The sequence below is a fragment of the Equus caballus genome, chromosome 3 (genome assembly GCF_041296265.1).
Source record: "Equus caballus isolate H_3958 breed thoroughbred chromosome 3, TB-T2T, whole genome shotgun sequence".
Lineage (NCBI taxonomy): Eukaryota > Metazoa > Chordata > Mammalia > Perissodactyla > Equidae > Equus > Equus caballus.
Window position 1 is genome coordinate 6,204,903 of NC_091686.1, and position 22,282 is coordinate 6,227,184.

At 39.6% G+C, this 22,282-nt stretch overlaps 1 protein-coding gene across 2 annotated transcripts in view; it reads left to right on the plus strand.

The window, feature by feature from the left end:
• FTO (FTO alpha-ketoglutarate dependent dioxygenase) overlaps positions 1-22,282 on the plus strand; it is a 348,533-nt gene that overhangs the window by 39,571 nt on the left and 286,680 nt on the right. Inside the window, exon 2 of one of the 2 annotated variants that reach the window (XM_023636997.2) lies at positions 9,366-9,506. The exons of the other annotated variant lie outside the window; for it this stretch is intronic. Coding sequence (XP_023492765.2) covers positions 9,366-9,506 — 141 coding nt within the window. The remainder of the gene's footprint in view (positions 1-9,365; positions 9,507-22,282) is intronic. 2 annotated transcript variants of the gene reach the window in all.

Here is a 22,282-nt window from a genome sequence, read left to right on the forward strand (position 1 = left end):
TATAATCAAAGAACATAACAAATCTTCTAAAATATTTCTAATGGACTTTCAATATTCTTCCAGGGACTCCTGCAGCTTACTGATAGTATGACCAGATTGCTGGTAGTCACTCTTCCTTTCGGTATTATTGTTAGATGAGACTGAAGAGGAACGTGGGCTAGCACAGCTGTACGAACACCGTTTCAGATGGCTGTAGGCAAGCCAGAAGCCACATCTTTCGTAGGTAAAAGGGCTGACCTGTTAGTATTGCTAGTTGGTGTGTACAATATGCGTTAGAAGAAGTAATTATTTTTAGCCGACTGACTATGACCAAGATTAATAGCTCTTGAAAGGGCTATAATGAAAGGCTGCCCCAACTGGCTTTTACATTATTCTTTATTTATCCTGCTCTCATCCCTGTCACCTTTGGGCATCAGCCAAATGTCATTTATGTGAGATTTGCCCCTTGGATGTGAAAGGCCTCTCTTTCTTAATGATGGGAGGTGACTGGGCTGCAGGCTGAGGATCTTGGACAGTTGACACGACTCAGAGGAGAGCCCCTCTGGGTCTTTGGGAGTCAGGAACAGGACACGCACTCCTGGGGGAGAAAGAACATGAGAATATTCAGCCATCTGATCCAGATCATTGAAGTGTCCTTGAGAGATTATAGGGCGTAGTTCCAGGGCTCCATTTTCAAGTCCATATATTTCATTGGCTCTTCCGTTTGGAACATTTGCAAGTTTCTTATTCCAAAGAGGATTTTTTTACTGAAATCATCAACTGTTTCTACTTTGATAAAACTTGGAAATCTCCTTCTGATAGAGACTACAAGTTAACTCCCAAATCCCTTCTTGCCTCCTCCTGTCTTGGACATTTCATGGCAGTTAGCTACCCAGAATACAGACTGTATTTCCCAGCCTCCCCTCAGCTAGGTGTAGCCATGTGACTAAGTACGAGGCTGCATCCTATGGTAGTTTCCAGATGTTTCCTTAAGAGAAAGCTGGTGTGGCCCTTTGCCCTTTTCTTCTTAGGTCCTTCCTTTTATCCTACTGCTTGGAGAACACAAATACTGCATTTGGATCCTGAGGGTGAGCGCCAGTCCTGAGGGGTAGCAGAGTGGTAGCTGGAAGGGGCTTGAGTCTCTGAGGACAACAGGAGAAGCACCCTGTCAGCCTGGTTAAGCCACTGTCATTTTGGATTTTCTGTCACTTGCAGCCAAACCTAATCCTCGATAATACACGGTTTCTACACATTGAAGAAGAGGAAAATAAATCCCAAGCCCTTAGATTTCCTTCTCTCATCCTAAATATTAATGTCAAAATTGAAACAGATTCCTCATTCTTCCTTCTTTCAACTCCTACAAATTAAAACAACCTAGAAAAAGATAGTGCATTAGTTTATTTAAGGGCTAAAGACATGGGAGATATGTTAATATGAAAGATAGATTAGCAAGAAGGCTGAAACAGAAAATAACTCATTTAGGAAAACGATCACCAGGCCTGGTCTCAGTGGCTGCCTGTGGGAGTTAGGTCCGGGAGCCCTCACCAGCTTCCCATGTTGGAGGCAGAGACAGCTGCTTTTCTTAGGTTATTAGAGGCCCGTAGGGATTCAACTTCATCTGCTTCTTCAGGACTTGGGGAGCTTTTGAAAATTTCAGGTTTCAAATGTCAAGGCTATTCAGTGCTTTCAGTTCCCTTGCGTGACACCGCTGTTGGTGTTTTGCCTGCCTCGTAGGTTTTAGGCCATAAGGTTTGCATGTGGCCATCCTTCCTCTATTATTATCTGTATTAGATAATATGTACTGTATTAGCTCTGGTGGGTTGCAAATTGTTGTTAATACAACCCCTTTAAAAAGAGATGATGAGATGTGTAATTATTTTTCACAATTTTTAAAACTTTTGAAAGAGAAAAGGAGCTATTTGGTTCACTGTTCTCATTAGCATTTGTAAAGTGAACTGAGAGAGGTTTTCTGTGCAGTGTTTTTCCTTGCTGTTTCTTGCCTTTTAATTTGAAGAATAGCAGGATCTTGTCTTTTGTTCACACGAGTAAAAGTCCATTCAGCTGGAAACCAGAACAGTGTGCTCTTTGTGTACTCAGAGTATTTGAATGCTTTTGGTCACACACTAGTTGCTGTTTAACCACAATAAAATTGTGACCAAAGGAGATAAACATTTAAAGGATAAATGACAGGGCTGTTAATCCAAAAGCAAGTTTTGTAGCATTGTTGTTTTTAGCTAATAGGTATATAGCCAGGAGTCACAGAGATGTCTTTTAAGTCTGAAACTGAGTAAAATCTGTGTTTCCAACTAGTAAAAAAAATGATGTCACTGGAGGTTTTTAATGGCTGATCATTATGTGTTTTAAAAAGTCATTTGAACATATCTGAACTGTCTTTTGGAAACTTCTAGGTATTTCCCTGATGAGTTTGCTAAGCTGGGCCAAGTCATTCATATCTATATATACACACACATACATATACTTGAGTATATATAAATAAAAAATAATACCAAGTCTATTATCTAAGGAAAGAGCCTTTAGGGCTTTTGTAATCTATGAACTCAGAACTTGATCCATCTTTACCCGTGCAAAGCATGTGATTTGTCTGCCTTTTGGTGGAGGAAAAGCATTTTTGAGAATTTTTTTTCCCTCTAGGAATGCAAAGGACAAGTGTCTATTTCTTTCTCCTCTCTCTGCCTTCCCTCCCCCCCGACCCCTTTCATTTGATGGAGCTAAAATCTGGGTCTTTGGTATATGACCTTTTGAGAAGTGCTGGTTCTGGTGAGGGCATCAGATGTTGCAGTGCTGTTTATTTTCTGAGGTATGAAATATACAATGTTTAGCTTGTCGTTGCCAAGTACTGGGGTATATTTTGCCTTATCTTACTGTTCCATTGCATTATTCAGTGTTTTCCCAGGATACCAAAAGATAAACCAAAGTATATTTTACAGATGTCGTCTTTTAATTTCAGGTTAAAAGGTCACATCTCATCATAGCAGGAATCTTAAACTTTGCCTACCTACAGGGGCCAGATAGGGGTAAGATGATTAATGAAAGCTGCACCTCTGTCTGAGTTTAGGAGAGACAGCAGGTACTGGTGGTGCCAGGGGTGAAATAAGAAGCACCTGGGCTGCCTCACAGGGCCAGCTGTAACTTAGCTGCAGTGTGTGAATGTGGGCCTGGTGCTTGCAGATACTGACTTTTCAAAAGAAGCTGAAAATAATGGCTTTTGATTCAAAAACTCTTTATTTTAAAGAGCTTTGTACTAACTGAAACAAAACGCATACCAAGGAAGTTGACCAGATCAAAGAAAAATATGTAGGTTGACATTTGGGGACACCTGTTGAAAAGGCCAGGTTTTCACTATATCATCCTACAGCGATCCCCGCCGGTTGACAATCTCAGTTTGTGCACATACAGCTTCCAATCCTATTTGTATTGCCTCATTTGAAATTATGAACTGATAGTCAAGGGTCATCAAACATTGAGGAGTGTCTCCCGTGAGCATGACAGAGTACAAAGCAAACAAACAGAAGGAGAGGAACGCAGAGAACAAGGACGGTGTGGAGAGCAGACGACAGCCTTAAAACTTCAAAACAAATTAGACCTAATATTCTTAGAGAGCTGAGGAAAGATACTATGTACACGAAACAGGAACAAGATGTTAATTAGAAATGTTCATATTGTTAATTTTTAGTTGTGATAATGGATTGTAATTATATATTTTTTAAAAGGTTGGCCTTATGTATTAGAGATACATACCAAAGAATTGCAGGTGAAATATTATGATGTCTGAGGTTTGCTTTGAAGTAATTCAGAAAAAAGGTAGGATGAGGCGATAGTTGAGATAAGATTGGCAAAATGTTGATAATTGTTGAAGCTGGGTAGTGAGTACTTGAGGGCTTGTTATACACTTCTCTCTGCTTTAGTGTGTTCGAAATTTTCCATTGTACAATGTTAAAAAAAAAGAACATTTAGAGAGCAAGAAAGACCTCTCAAAAATTAAAAATATGATAGCAAAAGTGAAAATTTTAATACAATTAGCAGGCTGGCTCTGTGGCCGAGTGGTTCCTGTGCTCTGCTTTGGTGGCCCGAGTTTCACTGGTTCAGACCCCAGGTCTGGACCTACACACTGCTCATCAAGCCATGCTGTGGCGGCATCCCACACAGAAGAACTAGAAGGACTTACAACTAGGATATACAACTATGTACTGGGGCTTTGGGGAGAAAAGGGAGGGAAAAAAAAAGAGGAAGATTGGCAATACATGTTAGCTCAGGGTTAATCTTTCTCACCAAAAAAATTTTCAATACAATTAGAAAATAAAGTAAAACTCATAAAGTAGAACAAAAAGACAAAGGAATGGAAAATGAGAGGAAAGATATGAAATTTAGAGGATCAATCCAAGTGATCCAATATCTAACTCTAGGAGTTGTAGAATAAGAACCAAAATATCAGAAGAGGAGAAAACATCAAAAAATAATACAAAGTAATTTCTTTGATCTGAAAGACGTATGTTTTCAAATCAAAAGGGCCCACTGAGTGCCCAGCACAAGGGATGAAAAATGACCCCACTGAGGCACTTCATCATGAAGTTATAGCACCCCAGAGAGAAAGAGGAGGTCCTAAGAGCTGACATGTGGCTCTCACTTCTGCCCTCAGCTGGGCTGGGTCCTCCAGGGTCCAGGCCTGCCTAGGTCAACTGCTTCAGACAGTGAACCTGACTTTTGCTGGTCAGGGCTGTGCTGGTAGCCTGGCTGTTGGGATTGAGAGAGTGGGTGTGGGGTCTAACCTCTGTTCATAGACTTCTAACCAGGCTTCCTCTTTGCAGCTCCATTTCTAAAATGCACCTGCCTACAGAGGTACCTTGTTCCTGTAAATCCTGAGCCTTTGTGGAGATGGTGGCATGGATCAGCTCACTCCTTACTGTTCCTCCTCTCTTCTCTCTGAACCCCTGCCCTGCCAGCAGGCTACAACTTTTTCTGTACTGTTCCATTAGTTAACACTCCCCCTTTACCTTCCAAAATGTATGGTTGACAACTTTCATCTGCTGTTATCTTCTCCCTCGTTCTCTTTGTCCTTGAAGATTTGTGGGGATTTTTTGTTTAGCTTTTTTTGTTTTTTTGCTTGTTTTATTTTAATTTCTTTACAGGCATTTCAGTGAGGTTTTGGAAGGGAGCTAAGTGTATGTTTCATATCTTCCATGTTTAAATGGAAGTTAATTTGCTGTGTTAATCATTAATTTGGGTATAGATTTTCTTTACCTAAGGTTTATTTGGAAATGAAAGTAAGAAAACAAAATTTAGTATGTCGAAAATAGTTTCTTCTTTAACATCTTCCTTGACTACTGTCACTCCAATTGGCTTGTTTCTACCTTCTCTGAAATACTGTGGCCCTCGAAGACTCCTGCTCAATTCAGCAATGAATTCTATACTGTTTCGGGTCTTACTCTGAACACCTAATGTGTGCCTTGTCACCCAACTAGATTTTGTTGCTTGTGAACATAGGGTGATGTGTTAGTCTGCTTATGTTTTTCCTATGGCTCCTGATGGATCTGAGTTCAGTAGACACTTGCTGATCAAAGTATGCTACTCAAATTTTTATTCCTTTGCTTTTATATGTGTTAGATGTGATTCTATCTCAGGTCCTCTCAGCGTATTGCTTGGAGATGAGTAGGAAGGAGTCAATATAATGAGTAGACTTTGGGAATAATGTTAGGTTAAAAATGTCATTGGCTTTACAGCTTCAAAAGTATTTTATTGAAATTGCAAATTTTCAGTTGTATTTAGAAAGAGGAGAAATGGAGATCTGACTAGTCATTATATTGAGGAAGGGGAAATCTGGAACTTGAGTTTTTTAGACTTCTGTAGTAGCCTCTTTTACTGTGTGTTTGCTTAATGACTGTTACCTGTAACCGGGTATTTTCATGTTTTATTTTCTGCTCTTCTTAGCATAGGATAGCTTCAACTATTCAGAGAATGCCTTTCTAGTATAAGTAACAATGCTGTCATTTTCTCTAAAGTCACCTTTTTTATTAAAGAAACTCTTTAATAGTTCCCCATATTCTGTAGTTATGCATTTCTGTGAGTGCTTACCAAGCCAGCACAGTGTTTAATAAATTATTGAACTTTGAAGAACCTTTGAGAAGCGAGGGCTTTATGTGACTGAGCAGCAGACATGAAAAAACGCTATCCTCCAGAGTATCTAACAGACAGAAATAGAGGCTTGATCAGACAATATAAGCACCGAGTGAATGATGGTAATACCATGAAATATTTACACTGAAGAGCCCGCTAGGGTGTGGGAGTAGGGGCGGGGGGGGAGGGTTTATCATTTTGGGTTGAGCCTGATGCCATACAACTCACCACTCTATGATCTTAAAAGCAAAAAGAAAGACAAAAAGAGAGAGAAAGAAAGGAAGAAAGGAAAAGGAAGATAAAGAAGGGAAAGAAGAGTATTGATTTGGTGATATTTTGTTGTTTGCAGTAGCTTTTCACAGAAGCAAGGCTCCTTTTGTAGACAGTAACCTTACTAAGAGCCAGTTTTAATCAGTCCTTAAAAGAGACTAGAAAGTCATGGTTTCTTGCTGCTACAAGTTTAAAGTTTTAATTTAATCACATCTCATGATTTAACATGCCTTACAAGCCTTCATTTTATTATCTGTAAAAATAGAGACTTGAATAGCAAACAACTAAATAGCCTAATAGGTTGTTGCTTTCAAATAAAATATGTGATTTATTTATTTTTTCATGGAATGCTATTTTAGATTGGCTTGTGGTAAATTTATTTAATAATGATCCGTAGAGAAAATAATGGAAGAAGTGTCTGGATTACTTAAGAGAGGTTTGGAAGATATGTATCTGAGCTGATATATTTAGAGAATTTCTAATATCTTCCAGTATGGAAAAGGGCTAAAATGAACATGCCAGACCAATTTGTTTTGCCCCTCTTCCTGGTATTTTGTATGCAGATTTTTCTTTTAGTGATAAATATTTTTAGCTTTCATGGTGTTATCTAGTATTATTGAAAACATTTATTGTTGATGATGAATAAAGGTTAAGAAATAATTTGATTTATTAAATTTAATTTTTTTCATGATTTATATAAAAAACCCACAGATTGTATTTGGGAGGTGTTTTAATGTTTTTGCTTTTGCTTTTTAGTGATAGTAGAAAGAATTGAATTATGTATTAATAGGGCAGTTCAGATTCACCATCGACATTGGCCCTTCAAAGATAACCTGGCTTTGTGGGCTTTCGTATCTGTCATGAGCTCCCTGGATGTTTGATATCTGCTAGGCTAACCTAGGTTATTTGTCCCCATGGTCACATTGACCTAAAATGACAGGTTTCTGTCACGTGTAAAGTCAAGGTAATAATGTTGGAAGGGAAACTTTGGTGAGACTCTCCTTTGTAACTGTAATGTTTTGTCTGTAGATTATAAGTAAGGGAACTTTTAACGGAGTTTCCTATTTGTAAGGCAGGAACCATGGCATACAAAGGAGTTTGTGGTCTAAGGGCCCAATATCACTGAAATGTGATATGGGTCTATTTGTGAAAGCATGTATTAATCCCCAAATTGAAACAGTAGAAGTAAGATTACATTGGTATGTTTGTTATTTTTGTTGCTAAAATGATGACTTGGAAAGAATTGGGATTTTAGGGTGTGGATTTAAATTCTGCATCTGCTGCTCACTTGTTTGACTTCTAAGTCACAGGCCTAAGACTCAGTTTTGTCATCTCTAACAATGGGGCTAATGATAGTTTACTTTCTCAGTAAAAAAGCTTCTAAGCATTCAGCACAATACCCAGCAGGTGGGAGGTAGTCGATAAATATTAGCTTGTTTCCCCTTCGTTTTCAGTTTGATCAAAAAAGCTTCATCTAGGAAGTGAGACTTTTGGAAGCTCTTGATTGATGGCTGGAGGGAGGCAGTGAACCAGAAGGGCACCCTGGGCCTGTGGACCGCTCCATGAGATTGGTGAAAAGGTTGTGACGGACAGATATGGAAAGGAAGGATTGAATTCAGATTTGTAGAGGCAAATGTGATGTTGGTGATTTGAGACATCATCTGAACTTCCACTGTCCTTATTTACTGCTCAGAATTGGAGTAGAGAGCATATGCCAAGTTGAGAATTTATTTCTTCCTGCTGTCTTCTTGAAGATCTCTTTTCAAATGCAAATGTTAGAAATGTTTGATCTGATATAGGGCAAATCAAGGGTTTATCTGTTCTTAAATTCTGTCTCTGCCCATAGTACTTTGAGAACACATTGCTGATATTTTTAGCATGAATGGTATCAATAACAGATTTCCAGGTACTGCCCATGTATTCATTCAGCAAATATTAAGGGAGGCCTATTATATGCTCAGTGCTGTACTGTACTCTGGGGAGTCAGTGGTGACAGACAGACCAAAGTCCCTCCTTTCATGGAGGTTAACATTCTGTTAGAGGAAGAAAGGCAGTAAACAATATTTAAGATGATAAATAAATAAGACCATGTCTAATAGTGATAAACAGTATGGTGTGATAATGACTGAGAGGAGGGGGCCACTGTAGATAGAAAGGTATGAGGGGGCTTTTGATGTGGGATCTGAAGGATAACGAGGGTATTCATTCTAGCTGCAGGGACAAGGCTCCAAGGTGCTGATAAGCTTTGCATGTGGGAGGAACAGAGAAGGTCAGTGGCCAGAACTTAAGGAGAAAGAGAAAAAAGGGAGAAGGAATGAGGCCAGATCATGTTAGGGCCTTTAGGCTATGGTAAAGATTTAGGTTTTATTTCAAGCCTAAGGGAACTCATTGGAGGGTTTTAAGGTGGAGACTATGTGTGTGTAGTGACCACATCCCATTTGCATTTTTAAACATCACTCTGGCTGCCATGTGGGCAATATTGGAGGGCCAGAGCAGAATTAGGGAGAAAAATCAGGAGGCAAGATATGCTGATGGCTTGGCCCAGGTGGAGCTTATGGAGTTGGAGAGAAGGGGAAGGATTTAGGATATATTTTAGAGGCAAAGCTGACAGCGTTTGAAAGAACAGAGGAATCAATCAAGGATAACTCCCTCATTTTTAGCTTGATGGACCGGATTGTGACCATTTACTGAGATCAGAAGACTGAGGAAGCAGCACGTGTGGATGTGAAATCAGGTGTCCTCCTTTGGACATTCACGCATCTGGTGCCTTTTGGCATCCGAGGGGCTGTCAGTTAGGCTGTTGGGTAGGGAGGATCTGGAGGTCGGAGGGGAAATAGAAATTGGGAGTCATGAGCATAGAGCTGATGGATTTAAACCTTGGAACTCCTCTGTTCACGAATTGTTGTTCCTTGTAATGAATCTCTAGGCCCAGCTTTCCTGAGCTAAAGCATCATTCCTTCACCTTTCCTGTCTCTGGGTTGCAGTGCCAGACTGTCTCCAAGCCCAACAAATGTGTTGCTTCCAGGCAAAAACAGAAGATGACACACGCCATGAGCCAGATTTTCCATGACAGACTTGTAAGGAACAAGATAATCTCATTGTTCTTCCTGCTACTTAAAATAAAGGTAATATTGATTTTATAGTAGCAGTTCAGGTCCTAAGGCATGATATTGATTAAGCGTCTGATGAGAATTTGCAGGGTAGCCTTCTAGACCTACAGCTACAGGGCATCTCCCCACTGGGTCAGGCCTCTGTGCTGACCTCCACTGATGTAAGTGGTGTTTTTCTTAGGAATTCTTGGCCCTGTTTAGTCTAGGCACTGTCCAGAAGCATTTATTTTACCTGATGGATGACTCAATCCAGCCTATTACCTTAATCTGACCTTAAACATGGGAACTCTTTTGTTCTTAATAAATATGAAAACTAATTTTGATACTGTTTAGAATTATTTTCTTATCAGTAGCAGTGGATTTTACGTTAAATCTTTTGCTGTCAAACTTCCTATTAAACTGCTATAATCTGACTTGCGTCTTTCTTCTTTTTTCAATGCTACTTTTGAGGAAGACTCATTTTATGGATTTGTTTTTTCTTTAAACAGGGGAGGGTTCCTCTTTTAAATGTGCCATCATTAAGCCCATGGAACTCCTCAATCTTACGGTTGCATAAGGTTAATTTCCTTGTGGTTATTGTCATATGATGCATTCAGCATATTCTGTTTACAGCTTAGGTTTTATAACATTTGCGTGTCAGGTTCTGAGGATATTTTGAACAATTTAACAACAGTCAAGGGATACATTGTTTACTGGCCTAAAGTAGATAAACAATTCCCCAGAAATCATCCAAACATAACAGTTTCATATAAAAAGTTTTGGCTTTCTACTGAAGTAAGACTCATGTATTTTCCCCGTGTCTAGAAAATTTTGAGTGGACTGTTCATGGGGTTTATGTGAGGTTTAAATGAGTTAATACAGGCTAAGGCACTTAGTATAGTGCCTGACATAGTAAATGCTTAACTCATGGTAGCTATTATTAGCTGCTGTGATGATGACTTAGCTGCAACTCCTTTTCTTTCAGCTACAACAGCCAGCACAGGCCTAGGTACTCAGTATAATATTTAGGTAGATGCTCTGTGTCTGACTGATGTCTCCAACATTTAAGATTTCCTTTCAAACTTGCAACATCATAGCCAATTTTATGTCTTTACTAAAATGGTCTAAGTACCTGACATCCTTTGATCCTTCACATGGTTGCCCTCAAAAGGGGCTGCATGAATTTTGACAGTTTCCATATCTGCCTGTCTTCTTTGTTAGCTGCCAGGTAGAGCTCAGTCTTCTCAGTGTCAACTTAAAAAGCAAATTTGCCTGCTATTTTATCTCAAAATGAGTTTGTTTGTGAATAGCGAAAAGAATTCAATTCAGGATGTGCATGCTATGGGAAACCAAAGGCAAATCCTGCAAACAAAGCAGGGGAGCTGCTTTTGTAGAGAAAAAGAGGGAGTAGAGAGGGCTCTTCTAAAGGAAACTCCATAGGGGGCAGTAACAGTTCAGGGAGGCAACAGCTTCTTAGTGGCTGAGCTGTGGTTTTCTCATTGGCTGAGCTGTTGCTGGGTAGGGAGAGAAATCTTCCTTCAGTAGTAAAGTAGTTTTACTCCCTGTCCAAGATACAAGCACCCTCTCTTCCTGTTTGGTGTAGTTGAGGATGTATGATAGGGCATGAGAGCTCCCCCTACGGGCCTTCCTAACTCCACTTTAATTAAGGTTTCTTTTATTAATTTCCACAACAGTTAGAAGATTTAATAAGTGTTAGCAGTCCTAGTACAGTACTGGCCACAGAATAAGTAAATGCCCTTAGACTCGATGTCATGACTGCTGCCTTTAGGGAGACAGTATGGGAGGTAGGGTTGTGCTCCTTTTGAGGTAGAAGGTGAAATAGTTATTTCTTATCCTGGTAGATGATACCAAAGGGATCTTATGCTTCTTTTAAATTCTCTGGTTGTTGCACAAAGGGGCAACTCTGTGCAGCAGAACGTTGGTGGGATGGGTAGGGAACTTCGTAAGTGGAGAAGTGGCCTCTGTTTGGCTCATGAGCACAGAGTCATTTGGTGGCTGGTTTATGAGTCATCTGAAATATGCATTTAATCTAGACTTGTGGCCTGCTGGTGAGGCCGCTGCTTTTTTATGATCTCAAATGTCTTGTCCATGTCAAAACTTGCCTTGTTTCTTTGTGTACTTTGAATCAGGCAAATGTTCACGACCACATTTGGAATTCTTCCTCAAGTGTGCACTTGGTCACATCACCCCTGACTGCCACCAGTACATGACTGTTTATTTTGGATGTCCTTTTCTGATGTTCAGCTAATTTAACCCACAATGAAGTTAATCCTTGCTTCTTTGGAAAAGTACAGATTTACTTATTAGCTTTCAGAGATATTTGCATTTTTGTGAAAGTGAATATATAATTCCACTGACTTTTGGACCCATCTACCCACATATGCAGTGGATGCCTTTTTAAAGTCAGAATTTAGATAGAGCAAATCATAACTGTCCTGAGTTATCTGAAGTTCTCTTTAAGGTTAATAATGAACTTGTATGTGACAAACATGGGGAAGTAGTGTTGAATATTCTGTTACGACCATTTATCTTGCCACCTTGTGGGTAAGAGAAAAGACAATTAAGTTACTTTGGAATTCAAGTTTTTACCTCTTTGTCCACATTTATAGTATACTGACTAAAAGCAAGGATGCCACATCCGTACTACTTGGTCTTGAGTCCTGGCTCTACCACTTACTGGTTATGTAACCTTGGGCAAGTCACTTAATGTTCATAAAATGTAGCTTTATATCAGCTTTGAAAGTCATTACATTTAGTATTCATAAAATGTTATTACATTTGAAATTAATTTGTAAGTTGGATTTTCTGTTTTCTCAAGAATTCCCAAATACACCCAGTAATTGCTGAGAAATTACAGTCCATCAGAAATGAGTTTCTCAAAGCCAAATAAATTCAAATGCAAAATTATAAAAATCCACTCTAATTTTTTCTGTTGCAAAGAAACCTTTTAATGTGAAATGTGGGTACAATTTAATATGTTTGTTTTGGTGTTGAGTGGGGCCTGCAAAAGTAGCAGTGATCATGGCTTACAAAGGACTTAAACAGTCCTGTTGTTGCGCCTTCATATATACAGACACATTTAAAAAAAATTATTTTATTGAGGTCATAATAGTTTATAACATTGTGAAATTTCACTTGTGCATTCTTATTTGTTAATCACCGTATATATGTGCCCCTTTATCCCTTGTGCTCACCCCCTAACCCCCTTCCCCTCTGCTAACCACTAACCTGTTCTCTTCGTCCATGTATTTGTTTATCTTCCACATAGGAGTGAAGTCATGTAGTGTTTGTCTTTCTCTATACAGACACGTTTTGATTGCTTTGAAAAGGCGTATGATGGGGGTGACTAAACATATTTTGCATGTTGAGCTCAGATGTGTTCCTCCTTAGGCTCCTCTTTTTTTCCCCCCTTTGCCCCTCTTAGTTTCCAGTAAAATATTTGTTGCTGTGATATCTAAGACATAAATTACTCTGCTTTTAATACCCTGGGTTCTTAGTCTTGGAGTTGCTCGAGAAGAAAAGTGCCCTCTCTTTTTGCCTGTCCTGTTTGAAGGTGAGGGTCTGATTGGCCTTCCTTTTGAGTCGTCCCTGGCCTCTTGATTTGGTTTCCTCTTCCTGAATTCTCCTCTTGTCCTAAAGTGAGGTGCTTCTGAATGGGTGTTTGGGAGATGAACTTGCAAAAACCGCTTCTTACGATGAATCTTGTCAAGGGTTATTTAATTACAGTAGCTTTTGGTTCTTCTGTTTTTGCTCAGTCCTGCCAGTTGGAATTTGGTTTGCTGATTACATAAGCAATACGTCCAGAATAGCTCTGAAGGGACATTGATGAAGGCTGGGTTTATGGCATAGACTTTCTTGAAAGGAATAGGCAAAATAAGAAATATGACAATTGCTTCTGATCAAGCACTGCAGGAATCCCTGAAAGTGGAGTGTGGGGAATTTCCAGAGCGGGAAGGGAGTGGGGAGGGAACTAATATTTATTGTTCCTCCTACAGTCATCGCCGCCTCAGTACATGGCAACTTCATCCTTCCAGTTGCTCAGGCCAAAAATCTTAGAGCCTTCCTTGACTCTTCCTTTCATAGTCCACATCTCGTCTAGTAGCAAATTCTGAGGCCTTTATCTTCAGAATATATTTAGATTCCACCCATTTCTCACAACCACTACATCTGCCATTCTTCTCCAAGCTACTAGCATCTCTCTCCTGGATCACTGCAGTTTCTTCTTAACAAGTCTCCCTGCTTCTCTCCTTGCCTCTCTCTATATGTAGCAACCACAGAGAATCTTTACAAAAAACCTCAGATCATGTCATTCCTCTGCGCAACCCTTCCTTTGGGTCATTAAAATGTTAAACAGAGTTACCATATAATCCAGCAGTTCTCCTCCTAGTTACCCAAAAGCAGTGAAAACATATGCCAACAACACGTGTCCACGAGTTTTTATGGCAGCATTATTCACATAGCCAAAAAGTAAAAACGACCTGAATGTCCATCAGATAATGAATCAGAGTGGTATAGCCATATAATGGAGTATTATTTGGCAGTAAAAAGGATGAAGTACTGATACATGCTACAACATGGATGAATTTTGAAAACATTTGTTAAGTGAAAGAAGCCAGTGACAAAAGACTACGTATTATATAATTTCATATCCAGAATAAGCAAATCCAGAGAGACAGAAAGTAGATTAGTGGTTGCCAGGAGCGGGAGAAAGAGGTATGAGGAGTGACTGCTAATGGCTACAGGGTTTCTTTTTGGTGTAATGAAAATGTGAAATTAAGTTGTGGTGATGATTGCACAACTCTGTGAATATACATTCTGAATTGTCTACTTTAAAAGGGTGAATTGTATGGTATGTGAATTATATCTCAATAAAGCTGCTACTAAAAAACCCAACCCTTTTGGCTTTCTCTCTGATCTATCCCCCTGCATCCTCTCTTACTTCCTCTCCGACTACACTCCACCTCCTTCTTTCTAACCCATCCAGACTGGCCTCAAACAAGGGAAGTGATTCCTGCCTCAGGGCCTTTGTGTTTGCTGTTCTCTCTTAGAACTTTCTTCCTCCAGATATCTGCATGGCTGGCTCCCTCACTTTCTGTAGGTCTCTATTTAAACATTACATTCCCAGGAAGCTTTCTCTGATTACCCGAAATAGCATTGTCCTCCTCAGCACCTGTTCCCTTCACCCTGTCTTATTTTTCTGTCACTTAGCATCATCTGATGTGTATTTTCTCGTTTGTTTTTTGTGTATCTTCCTCTATTAGAATGTAAACTCCAGGAGGCAGTGACTTTGTCTTGTTCATTACTGTATCTGCAGCAATATGGGCTGGATCTCTTTTCATCAACTGTTAGCATGAGAAAGACATGGACTTCTGTGGCCCTGTCGCTGTTTTGGGAATACACTATATTTGTGTGCAGTGTTCAATCTATCTAACTGATGCAACGTTAGAAATTAGCAGCCCGGAAACAGTCTTTATAGGAAAAGTATTTTTGGTTCAAAGGGTGGAACGAAACTTCTCGAAGTTGCTGTTGGATAACTCTTGCTATAGGTCAGTAAGTTTTCCTACTTTTTTAACCATTTGCATTATGCTAATATATCATGTAGAGTTTGCTAATTTTCGTATTTGCCTTATGGATTCAAAGCCTTTAGTTCTATTTAGTCTTAATTTGCCACCTCTCTGCTAGCTGGATGTTCTTAAGGTTTAATTTTGAAGAAGTTTTCTACCAGAAGATGATTGGCAAAATAAAATGTATTTCTGGAAAGCAACTGGTTAGTTTGGGCCTTTGATTTGGTTTTAGAGGAGTTTATGTTGAGACATACCTACTTTGTGGTTTCTTTAGGAATACAGAGGTGGGAAAAAAAGAAAAGAAAATAATCTATGTGTGCTTTAAAAAGCAAGTATTTAGTTTGAGGAGCCCTCAAAATTCCATTTCTTTCACCCTTGTTTCCTTTTCCTACTTCCAGGCTTAGTTTGTGAAAGATATTGCCAGTTGTCCTAACTCTGTAAATTGAAACAGGCGGGTCACTAGGTGGCGCTGAAGCATCGTTCTCCACAGAGCCGAGTCAAGAGCGCTGGCGTTATCTTGCTGCAGCCGACTGGGTCTCTAGGTGTCAGGGAAATTGTTTTATTGGTAGAGGACATAGTGTAATATATTCATCTCCACCCTAGGCAGCTATTTAATGCCCTGAAACATGCCCCTCTGGTGGCCATGGCCTGTTAACTATGCTTATTTGGTGTAATAATTAGCAGAATTTCTCACTAACAGGGGTACTTACCAACACCTCACATCTTCACTGCGCTTTTGTACGTGATGGATTGTACATTCTGTGGAAAAAGTTGGGAAGGTCAAAGCTTGACCTCTAACACGGCTGCTTTCTGCACATTTGTTCAGAACGGGTTTATATTAACCTGCTTTTGAGCCTCTTCAAACCAGAGTTGTGAGGAACAGAAACATATTTCAGCTTTTACGTAATGGCCTAGTGAAGGTTTGTAAACACAACACTGTTAATTTTCTAACTCAGAATGATAGAAAACTAAATGAATAGCTGCCCAAATAATTGGATGACACTTGCTGCTCGGACTGTGTGTGTTGGAAGCATGTTATAGGAACAGTGGGCCTGCCACAGGCACCACATTTTAGGATAAAATTGGAGAAGAAAATTACCCATGGAATTTTAATTTTTTCCATGGTTGTAAGTTAGGCCCCATTTAATTCTTTGTGGTTTTACAAGGCCTCTTAGGCTCCTAATATTTCTACAGCAACAATTTTAACATTTACTTTAGAAACTGGTTAGAGTTAACTGAAAGAAGACCAAACAGGAGAAAATAGGTTTAAAGCAGGAAATACTTTAGTTGGACCACTAATTTACCCTCTGTGACCTCAGGCAAATTGTTTACTTTCTCTGTCTGTTGGTTCTCTCATTTCTTAAAATTAAGATTATAATACCTACCCTTTTGGTATCCTATGCCAGGTAAAATGAAATGAGAACTCTTCAAAATACCTTTGCTCGTATTCACAGCTCCAGATGAATGAAGGTGTTGTTGTAATTCCTTAGGAAAGCTAAGAGGATTTTTCTTTGTTGGTTCCAGGTAGAGTTGTGGAAGTTTTAGAGAATGGTTTAACATAGTCTGGGGTCTCTCACTGCTGCGTGTGTGCAGGTATTACCTATTTTCTATGCTCTGTCCTGGCTTTGCTTCCAAGGGTTAGTTCCCTTCTTTTAACTGTGTATCAGATGTTTTCACTTGGTTGTTCTGTCTTTATTTAAACCCACTTTGCCTGGATTTAGTTGTGGGAAACAGAAACTATGTAAGATAGGGAAATAGATTCTTACAAAGTCATTGAGAGGACCAGTGACAAAAATGGGCTCAAGACTGAGCCTCTAGAGGTAGGCTTCTGAAACAAAACTATAGCCTGCCTTGCCAGGTGGCCTGCTAATTCGTCATACTCAAGAAGACCAGGAATCAGGAAGCTGTTACTAGAATTGTTGATTTTTAAGAAGGCATCTCTGTAGCTGCAATCTTGGGAACAGGAAAGTACTACCGTTACAACTGGCGTTTGATAACCTCAAAGCTAATGGCCAGGTCTTGAAATGTTGTTGCAGAATTCTCCAATGTGTGCATGACTATGTTGCCTACAGAAGAAGTCAAAACAGCAAGAAGATAAGCTCCATTTTATGTCTACCTTCTAAATTTCATATGGGGCCATTTAATTGATAGAGCCTAATTCTTATCCAGAGCCCTAGCTGCAAAGGGGTCTGGGAAATGTAGTTTTGAACTTTCCATCCTCTGCAGGATAGGAAGGCACAATAATAGGATATTGGAAGGATGCTGAGTGCGAATCCCTCATATCCATTTCTCTCCTTCAGCATACTTAAAATCACCTATCTTTGCCTCCGTATCAGTATTTCATTTACTGCCTAGCACAGCAACAAGCTTAGTAGGCCCTCAGTAGATGTATTGTTAATGACCTTGACTCCTTTATTTCTGTGTATGGTCCCATCTTTCTTTACAGTCTTGGCTCCATGTTAGATTCCAGATCTATCTGCCTCAGTGTAGCTCTTGATTCTTTTTCATTTCCATTGCCATCTCCTTGTTCAGGCCTACCTCCTGTTTGCCTGGGCTTTTTAGTAGTCTCCTTATCTGGCCGCCTGGGCTCTAGTCTTGGCTTCTTTGAACTCAACCATTTTATTAATAGATTAGTGTTTAAAAAACAAAACAACAAATAAAAGAGCGGACTTCCATTGTGTTCCTGTCCTTCTCAAAAGCCTTTTGTGGTTCCTCGTTACATTCAGGATAGAATCCAGAGTACTTAGCTTGACTTTCAGGACTTCCAAAAGCAGGGCACAATCTACCATTGTAGCATTATCTTCCGCTTCCCCCTGTTGAAACTGAATTTTAGCCAAAAGGTCTAATCACTAATGCCTGAGAGTGTCTTCTCCTTTTCTTCAGCGCTGCTACCCTTTCTATCTGCGTTTAGTGTTTAATTCTCTACTTTCATCTTCCCATTTATTCGTGCCCTTGGTCATGTTGGGGCATAGTTTTTTCCTCCTTTCTTCAAACTTCTATAGCACTGTTTACTTGTGCATTTTTTTATTACCTGTATTGTTAGTTTTCTTTTTATGACTATATATCCTCCTTTTTTCAGGTACATAGTATAAATATTTGTTATGGAATGATTGACTTGTTGATTCTTTGTCGTGTAGACATTTGCTTGTGAGGGAAAAAGGGAATGGCGGAGGGTCCCTTTGGGGGGTGAAGCAATACTGTAGCTGTGTGGTTTTGTCCTTTTGGTTTCTAGTGAAAGGACAAGTTAACTATTTTCTTTGAGCAAGCTAATGCTGTGTTTTGTGGATTTAGTGTTTGAAAGGACCCTTGGCTGGAAAGCCCTCTGGTTGAGCTCCTGATCCCTGTTTTCCAGGCTGGAGGAGCTCTGTGTCTATACCACTGCACTGCGGTTTGCTTCAGAGTGGGCTGTGAAATAGCAGTGGAATTCGTCTGTGGTTTCTTGCCAGAGAGGAGGAGGAAGAAAGGATTCTGGGGAAGTCAGACATGCAAATGAGCAAGGCCCATGGTCTTAAGTAAATTGCACAATAGAGTCCAAAGAAATTCAGCGTGCCTTCTTTCTACTTTGCGTTTGTGTAGGGTGTATGTGAAGAAGGCAGCTATGATATATTTGTTTTAACCCAAAATTCTCAACATGTTGGCTTCAGAACCCTTTTATACTTAAACTTCGAAAAATTATTGAGGACCCTAGAAAGCTTCTGTTTTTATGGGCTATAGCTATTGATATTTACCGTGTTAAAACTAAAAGTGAGGAATTTAAAAATATTTATTGATTCATTTTAAAAAGAGCAAAAAAATTCCACAACATGTTAAAATAAATAATTTTCATGAAAAAAATATCTATTTCCAGTACAAAAAATTGGCAAGAAGAGTGACATTGTATTACATTTTTACAAATCTCTTAATATCTAGCTTAATAGAAGCTGGCTTCTCACATGTACTTTTGCATTCAATTGTTGCGATATGTTGGTTTGGTTGACGTTTATGAACAAAATCCAGCCTTACACAGGCACTAATGAAAAAGGGGGATATTTTAATTGCTTCTCCAACTATTAAATATTCTTTGATAGTACACCAAAATTTGACAAGTCATAGTTTCTTAAAAGAATCTGAAACCATATCAGTTGTCTTTTCCTACCCTGTTATTATTATCTCTTGATCTACTCTGCACTTTGAGTGGATCTCTTACTCATGGATGACAGTCGTTTGGAAAATTATTGGTTCATTGAGTTATACAGATCTTCCAAGTGTTGACACATTTCATTATACAGTGTCAGAAATCACGTCCGTGAATATCACCACTGATCTTATCAGAAAAGTCTTCAAGTATTAGGAAACTGTCAGGTGTAAGCTGGCAAATACAAATTTTTCAAATCTTGAATTTTTGCTTGAAAACTCAGGTTTTCTCATTGGCAGCAAAAGGGGTCAGTAGAAGTGACAGGCTCACTTCGTTAAGTTTTGAGAAAATGTCTGCTGAATACCAAAGCCTGATAACCATATTTTGTTTGTCAGTCATTTTCTGAAATAAAAATGGTGTTCCATAAAAAGAGTAGCTAGTTCGGCCTACAACTCAATTGCACAAGTACTTTTCTTTGAGACAACTATTTTACTTTGATATTTAGCAGAAGAGCTTTCTGTATACCTCCCATTTGTCACACAGAGTAGTAAAAAGACAGCTATTTAACATTCAAGATATTAAGATTAATAATTTTTACTGCTTCATCAAGGACATTCTTAAGTGAAATTAAGTTCTTTCTTCACTTTTTGCTGGAATGCATGGTGGTGAAGAATCCAGTGACTACCAGGGCAGTGTGGTGCTACTGGCTTGATTGTGCCAAGGCACCTGCAGTTTTACCCATCATTCTTCTGAACCATCAGTTCAAATGTCAACACAGTGAAAAAAGCCAATAATAGTATTATTATGGAAATAGTGTTGATCTTATGGATCCTTGGCTGAACCACTGCATTAGAGCAATTAGGAAGATTTGAATAGTGAAAAATTCAAAGAATGGAATAAAGGTCTTGTTGGTTATATCTTCAAGGCTAATTTCCTCTTCATTCTGGAACCCTGCCTGAGTGAGGCAATCCAGAGGAAAAATTTCTGTCCTATTCTGGGCTTGCTCTCAGCTGAGGGTCTAATTCCTAGGGCTTGATTTTTTTTTTTGAGTTTAGGAAACACAGAGAGATTCTCTACCAGCTTTTGATGATTATTAGTGTTTAACTTAGATCAATTGTGGTTTTGTTGTTGTTGTGAGGAAAACAAAGAATGATGAGTGCTATTTGCGAGATGCTGAGGTCACCGTAAGACCACCTGCTTGGGACGTTTGTGAGGCAAGGCTTCTCTAAGAAGAGCCTCTTTTGGGCAACATGTGAAAATTATTTTAGTCAGTTGGCCTCATTTACAAGCTTTTGATTGCTTAGTTAGTTTGTTGGCTTATTTATTTTTTTGTGTTTGGAGGTACTCTTCCTTCTGCTTCTTGAATGGCTGGCAGACTCTCCTGTCTCCCAGAGAGCATCATCCCTTCCCTCGGGTGCAGATAGCCTGGACTTGAGGCTGCAATTAACTGATCATGTAATAGAAGAATCCCAATTTTCCAGTTTCTTTTTTTCTTTTTTTAACTTCTTGGGTGGTTGGGGCACATTATTGAAACAATTATTACATTTACTCAAGAGCTTGTCTTTTCTATTAGAAAAAATTCCATCTAAGCGCCTCCCGGTGAGGAGGAGGAGATTGTGTAACCGGAGTCTCCTCTTCACTGCTCTTTATTGTTGAAGAAGACTGATCCCTTTGTGTTGCAGCTTGGCACACAGAAACGGTTTTAATTTAACAGTCCAGCTCCTTTGGTAGATCAATTCTCTATTGTGTTTTGAATTTGGTGCATTCCCAGGTTACTCTGAGCTTTGGGCTCCTCTGAGAAATTGCGGCGGGGGTGTCAAAGAGGCTTAGTCATTTTGAGTATGATTTATAGTTTCCCAAGCCTCTTATTAATTAATGTTAGTCAGGGAAGGTAATGAACACTTGTAAATGCCTGTGTGTGTCAGATCCTCTACTAGGTATTTTGTCTGTCCTCATCTAATCCTCATGGTGCGTCCGGAACCTGTGTGTTTTCTCCATCTCCATTACTACTACCATAGGTCAAGTCACCAGTGTCTCTTGACTGGACTTCTGTAACCACAAGTTAGTGTCCCTGCTTCAGCTTTTCACAGCCCCCTCCTCCTCATAATGCATTCTCCACAGATCAGTTGGACTCATTTTTTTTTTTTTCCTTTTTGCTGAGGAAGATTAGCTCTAAGCTAATATCTGTCCCAGACTTCCTCCACTTTATATGTGGGTCACTGCCACAGTGGGGCTGACAAGTGGTGTAGGTCCATGCCTGGGATCTGAACCCATGAACCCAGGCCGCCGAAACAGAGTGGGCCAAACTTAACTATTATGCCACAGGGCCGGCCCCTGGACTCATAGTTTAAAAGTGTGAATCAAATTGTGTCACCTCCCTACTTAAAGGCATTCAGTGGCTCCATTGCACACAGAATGAAGTCCTCGTGCCCTGGCTGACAAGGCTCCATACCATCTGGCTTCTGCCCAAACTGAGAACTCGTCCACTGTGCTTCAGACCCGCATGCCTTCTTTCTGTTCCTGGAAGCCACCAGGCTGGTTCTTCCTCAGGGCCTTTGTACCAGCTGTTCTTCCTGCTTGGCACACTCTCCCCAGATATTTACTGTGGGCCTGGCTGCTTCTTGTGATTTGTGTATTACCTAAAATGACACCTGCTCAGTGTATTCCCTGACCAACCACGCTGCAGCAACCTCCCTCTTTGTATCATTACTTTTATTTTCATTAAATCGCTCAATTCAATGTAGAGTGAGGTTCTGCTGTCAGAGTGTCTGGGTTCCAGTCTTGGCCCCGCCACTTGCTGGCCATGGGACTTTGGGTGGGTTACTTAGTCTTTCAGTGCTTTAGTTTTCTCCTCTATAAAATGGATGTAACAACATTATGTCCCTCCATTGTGAGAATTAAATAAGTTAAAGCTTATAATAGTTTCTGACACATTGTATATGCTCAAGAACTATTATTTTAATGATATTAGTGTTAGTAAAATTATTTTATATTTTCTTATTTATTTGGCTGTTTGTCTCTTCCATCTAGAATATACTTGATGAAAGAAGGAACATTATCTGTTACAGTCACACATGTACCCCCAGAACCTAGAACAGTGCTTGGCACGTGGT